This window comes from Contarinia nasturtii, unplaced genomic scaffold (genome assembly GCF_009176525.2).
Source record: "Contarinia nasturtii isolate CC-2019 unplaced genomic scaffold, AAFC_CNas_1.1 Cnas_scaffold_493, whole genome shotgun sequence".
Taxonomy (NCBI): domain Eukaryota; kingdom Metazoa; phylum Arthropoda; class Insecta; order Diptera; family Cecidomyiidae; genus Contarinia; species Contarinia nasturtii.
Genome location: NW_022197846.1, coordinates 3348816 through 3354815, shown reverse-complemented (window position 1 = coordinate 3354815; position 6000 = coordinate 3348816). Strand labels below are relative to the sequence as shown.

At 35.5% G+C, this 6000-nt stretch overlaps 1 protein-coding gene across 1 annotated transcript in view; it reads right to left on the bottom strand.

Annotated features, from left to right (window-relative positions):
• The window catches only part of LOC116339332 (netrin receptor unc-5), a 52169-nt gene that overhangs the window by 21250 nt on the left and 24919 nt on the right, over positions 1 to 6000 (bottom strand). Inside the window, exon 7 of the mRNA XM_031765153.1 lies at positions 1404 to 1526. Within this exon, the coding sequence (XP_031621013.1) occupies positions 1404 to 1526 (123 nt within the window). The remainder of the gene's footprint in view (positions 1 to 1403; positions 1527 to 6000) is intronic.

The following is a 6000-nucleotide window of genomic DNA, read 5'->3' as shown; positions in this document are numbered from 1 at the left end:
TTTTTTTTTTTTTTTTTTTTTTTTTTTTTTTTTTTTTTTTTTTTGTTCATTCTTGATCTCTTTGAATGCATTACATCGTAAATGTCGGCACAAATGTGCGTGCACAATGACTTCTGCTCTTCTTTTGCATTTTCTTACACTTGAAACCATACATATTCAGCGGTTGAAAGAGCAAATTCACAAAACGGCTGCAATCGCTTCTTTTCCGTTCATTTCAATTACTTGTTTTTTCGACGGGAAAAACGAAGACGTTCTTTACTTTTTCCGTTGTCGTCGTCATCATCATTTGCTTTGTTTTAATTTATGTGTTCAAGACGATACTTTATTGTTTTTCTTTCGTTTTCTGTATTATTATTGTATACATTTCGTTTTTTTTCGTTTTGGTTTTTTTTTCGCTTGTGATATTCTGTCATTTATACATAATTTTTTCACAGGCGAATGTAAAAACGATACGAAAGATTATGGCGCTTATTTATTGCTATCGCTGATCATGTTATTCATGACGTGAAACAACCAAATCTCAGCCAACATTTTTTTTCTCTCTCTTCTTCTCTTTCTCTTCAGTCGCCGATAGATTATGTGAAAGTGGATGTGGATGATGAAATAAACAATGAAAAATCGTTTTGTTTTATATCACAAAATGTTCCGGATTGCCGATTCAGATTCGGTTGAATGGTCTCAGATAGCATATTCTCACACCATTTTCCATGGCATGCAATTATCTTACGCCCCAACATGTGATGGGCTCGCTTTACATGTGAGTGCAATATCGCACATAGTAACATAAGTTGGCTATTATCATTTTATTTCGGTTTTTGCTAACGAATGCCATCATCCGTGTGGCAAATGGTTTCTTATTTAGTTATGTGTTTTTTAGAAAAATGTGTCGGGTCAATTTTTCTCTTGGCTGTGATTGTTTATGCATAAATACAAAATCGTATGCATACGACATTTAAATGAAAACGATTTCAAAGTCAATGCAATTGTGTCGGTGACACGACGTGAGACTGAACCACGCAAACAAATGTCAGTTCGATTGTGTTTGTGTGTATATGATTATGAATTGAAAATCAATGTCATTATTGCTAATGGTATTTCCCGAGCGATCCGTCATCAAACATGCGACGTTACGTTCATACGTGTGTATATATTATAATTTCACAGTATATGTCTCGTTAATGCTTATGGATTGACGATATTGTTTCAATTGTTTATTTTTTGCCGCCATATCAAAAGAAAACAAAGTGTGTGAATGTTCTGGATTTTATTGTGGGCGCTTCGCTTCAGCATTCATTTATTTATATTTTGTTTCTGTTGTTGAATCGATGGTGACGCACGCTTTAGCAGCAAGCGTACATCGGTTGACCGAACGGTTTTTAAATAATTGTGTTTTGTTTTTTTACCTGTACGTGCGATACTGTATGGCGGCAAGCGTCTTCCTTTCCGACCACGTGCCAAACCGGCGCCTAATGCAACACAAATTGCACCAACCACTGCTAATCCAATATACAACGGCCAATCGGAACCTGAAAACAAGGAACAAGAGAATAATCAAATACAAAATGAATATCGTGTGCATACAATAAAAACAAATAAAACAATTAATTAAATCGCAATTTATGATATGATTTATGTGGATTTATGATTGCGTATTAGTTTCCACTTTGTGCAATTCGATGCAAATCGAGAGTGAGACGGCGAAATCGAATGTAAACGAGAAGAATCAAACCATACTGAAAATAAATACTATTTACTGTGCGACAGATAATTTTCCATTTTCATCGATTCATCTCCCGTTTCGCTTGAGTTTCGTTTTCGAACTAGTACTCGTTGAAGAATGTAATTGAAAAGTTAAGTTTTTCGTTCATTGTTTGGGCGTGATGCCGTTGCATCTGTCTGATATGAAGTATATATATCTTTTGGAGCCGCACGGAAATATCGTCAATGTCATCGGGATGGACAGAATGGGAGAAAAATGAAATCGGAAATGAAATGCAATCGAATAATCGTTTAGCGTGCGTTCTATTTTCTTATTTCATTTGTCGTTGTCTTTTGTCATCTCTTTTCTGTTCGCAAAGTAATGAAAGCTGCAGAGAGAGAGAGAGAGCTGCAGTGCAATGGCAACAACAAAAACTACTAATTGCGTTGGAAATCAAGTGCATAAGTACCCATCCACTCATACCGTGAATCACTTCGCTCGAATTAATTCCACCATTATTTTTCCGTATTTCAACGGCATACTTTCATTTGGACGCGCGGTATCGTTTGTATGTTTCTTCTTCTTTTTTTTACTTTTTTCTCCGCTCATTCGCAAGCATTTGGTTCTCGAGTGGATTGGTAGAACAAAAGGAATGTAAAAAATAGCGAATTTTTCAAAAAAAAAAAAGAAGTTCTAGTGAAAAATCGGAAGCGAAAAATATCCATGCACTTCAAAAATAAATGCAACTATTGTATGGCAACATTTTTCAACATTAATCGCTTCATTTTTTTCTTCGCCATTCCATCTTTCTCTCTCTCTCACACACACTTTTTTCTATTGCGAATCCCGTGCCATTTTCCGTGAGAGCTGCTGCCGCACAATTTCTACTTCCCGGTGTTCTGGTTTTCTTTCACTGTGTGTTTGTGTTTTTTTCGTGTAATTTTATTCTTTCGTTCGTTTTGCGTTTTCCTTGTGTATTTCTTGTCCTGCTTTTGATTTTGTGTGATGTTTTTGCTTTCAGTTTCGACGGAATGAAATAAATACACACTGAATTTAGTGCGCTTGAAATGGAAATCGAATAAGCAACCAGCATCAGCGTCAGCATTGCCAGCAAAAAAAATGAAGATTATTACTCGCGACAGCAGAATAAAAGAGAAGCTTTGCATACAAATTCAAGTGTGCTTGCTATAAATATCTCTTGTACGACAAAAATGAACGAAAGCAAGCAAGAGAAAAAAAGAAAGAAGTTATATGTAAAACAAAACGCAAATAGAAATGAAGAAACAAATCTGTATGCACATAAAGAAAATGACAGAATAATATGCATTTAGTCGATCGCGTATTATCTACGGCAAGTTGAGCGAAAGTATTTACGAAATTCTTCTAGTGCTAGGCGTTGTCGAGGCCAAACAATAGTTTGACAACGGCAAAACGACCACTCGCACATTGCGCTCACTTTATTAGTTTGGATGCGTTTTGGCATGTGAGCGCGCCATGCGTGTGCAATCACACAAAGAACATAGAATGAAAATCAAATGGCAAATCGCAAAATATGCTTCCATCTCGGCCAAGTTGGCAAACGCGACGGCACATATTACATCGCCAGTTGAGATGCACAAACGAATATCATCTAAGAATTTATGACGAAGAAAGAAAATGAAAAACACCAGAGAGACAAATTACGACAATAATGTTTGTAAGAACAACACACACTCAAGAGAGACAGAAAAAAAAAATGAAATGAAATAAAACGATGATGAAGTTGGAACAAAAGACAAAAAAAAACTATGACAACGACAACAACGAAGGCGACTGAATCGGAGATTAAAGCAACCACAGTGTACTTATAAGTCAAGTCAAGTTGACGAAGAACATAATAAATATTAAAGAGCGCCACAAAGATGTTAATTAGTATGCAAAATATTCAACTGTACGACTTCAACATTTGTTTGTTACTGTCATTTCCATTCGTCGTCGTCGTCGGGTTCTTATATTTTTTTTATTAATATTAATTTTTCCAGCAATAATAATCAGTGCACGGCCTGCGGTGAGTTAAGCTTATGGTAGTGAGCGTGTGTGCACGCGCGCTTCTATGACATTGCATCAGATGTCATCAATGTGAAACATGCATGAATCAAAAGAAGAACATAGTCTCGGAGTGTCGCACGGCACGACAGGCCGGGTTAATACATTTCACGCATAACATCATTTTTCCACTTTGAAATTCACTTTTTTTCGGCTGATGCGCACATATCCATCGCTGTTTTCGGAAGAAATTAAAATTCCAACAAATCAAATCGTGTATGTGTTTCTGTGTCTGTGTATGATTCAAAGCCCCAAACGCATTTCAACGCTATCGGCACAGGTTTGTTTGATGATGCACAATTTGAAAAATAAAAAACGTTTCGTTTTTATATTCCATGTGTGAGAGAACGCTCGTAGCGAGCAACCGAACAAGAAAATGTCGTAAAAACAGTTAGTTCTGAGCGGCAATGAAAACTTAAACATAAAATTGCAATAAAAAGTCGAAGAAAAAGGAAATGAACTTAAATGAAATTCAATCATGCGGTGTTTAACTTCAATTTGCCGGCAATATGTGTCTGTTTGTTTTGACCCCCTCCGATTTCATTGCATAAAATATTTTTTAAAAATATATCCATATTGAATGATAGTGAATTTATCGACGCTTTCATCATTTGCATCACAAAATCGTCCAATTATAATTGTGTCCAATTAGTGATACTAACTAACAACTAATTTATGACATATTCAACAAATCATTTAAAACAATTTTGAAGAACGGCAGACAGTTAATTAATAATACTTATTCAGAGAGGAGGCGGGTGAAAGAGAAACAAAATTGGCTATTATTCATATATCAAACAAGATGTTCAAGATGATTTAAAATATTGCAAAATGCAACGAAGAAGCCTTGGACGTAACTTTTTTTTTATTGTTCATAAAATTCTAATAAACCGGCAATATAATTCAATAAAAAAAAAATGTATTTTTTTTTCTCGTGCATAGAGTATATCACCCGTGCGTCAAAATTGCTTTTTTGTTCTTGCGTTTGATATACAAACGCATCTTAAGGTGAATTTCCTCGAAATAACACGTATTTTAACGTGAACTGTACGATATATAACAATATGTTACGATATATAAATCATTCGTTTCGTTTCGGTCAAGACAGATAATTAACTGCATATGTTATGAGCTGCGTTGTGCGATTTACGAGAAAAGTTCTAAGTTTGCATTGGCCCACAAGCGATGGAACAACGAATTGCATACATATATTTTTGCTGCACTGGAAGACAGTGACATTTTCATATGGTTTTACACAAACACTGAATCTGATATATATATATATATATATATCGCAAATTAAGTGTATAGCTTTAAAAGAAACCGGGATGCCATGGAAAACTGTAAATATTTCAATCAGAAGTCAGAGCACAGTGCTCGATATTTTGCGGAGAAAGAGTGCGATGCAATGAGAGAGAATGAGAGTGCGGGATAAAGAAATGGCATAAATGCATTAGTTGAATGAGCATTTCACACATGCAGCCATCGTCAATGACAAACCGCACAAACCGGAATGAATCTTCTACCACCCAATTTTTAAAAAAATGTCCGTGAAACTATGAACAATTTATCTACGTTTCTTGTAATTTTACGACTATGCACATAAATTGAACCGAATGAACGAATAGAGGTAAGAAAAAAAACAGAAAACAATCAACTGCATTTTGCCGCTATTCAAGCACGTTTGCACTGGAACTCCTTCCAACCGAATAAATTAAATCGAAGTAACGTAAGAAAAAGTGAAAAAAGATGATGAACACGTGTGGAAGAAGAATGGCAACTGGAACAAAGCACAAACTTCACCTAAGGACAAAAAGGCATTATTGCATTGACTGTAATTTTCAATCTAATATGCACATAAAATCACCACTGGACACATGTACGATTTTATGTTGTGCTGGTGTTAGTAGTGGTGGTTCGTAATTTCAAATAGACAATGTGTGTGCTCTATGCGTTTAAAAAAAAAACTAGAAAAATCGGTTCGAGTCTGTGGCTATGCAGTGAAAAAGAACGCGACCATTCTTTGGTCTTTACCTCTCTCGATTCCGTTGTGTCTATTTGTCTATTTCATTCGTGCATCTGGCACAAAACATCATTCAGTTATAAATTAAATACAAATTCGAACAGCGCCCGTAAATATAATTGCATTGTAAATTTTACGTGCATACTCACAACGAATTGTTCTCAGGCGAAATGAGAAGAGTATTCGCATTCTC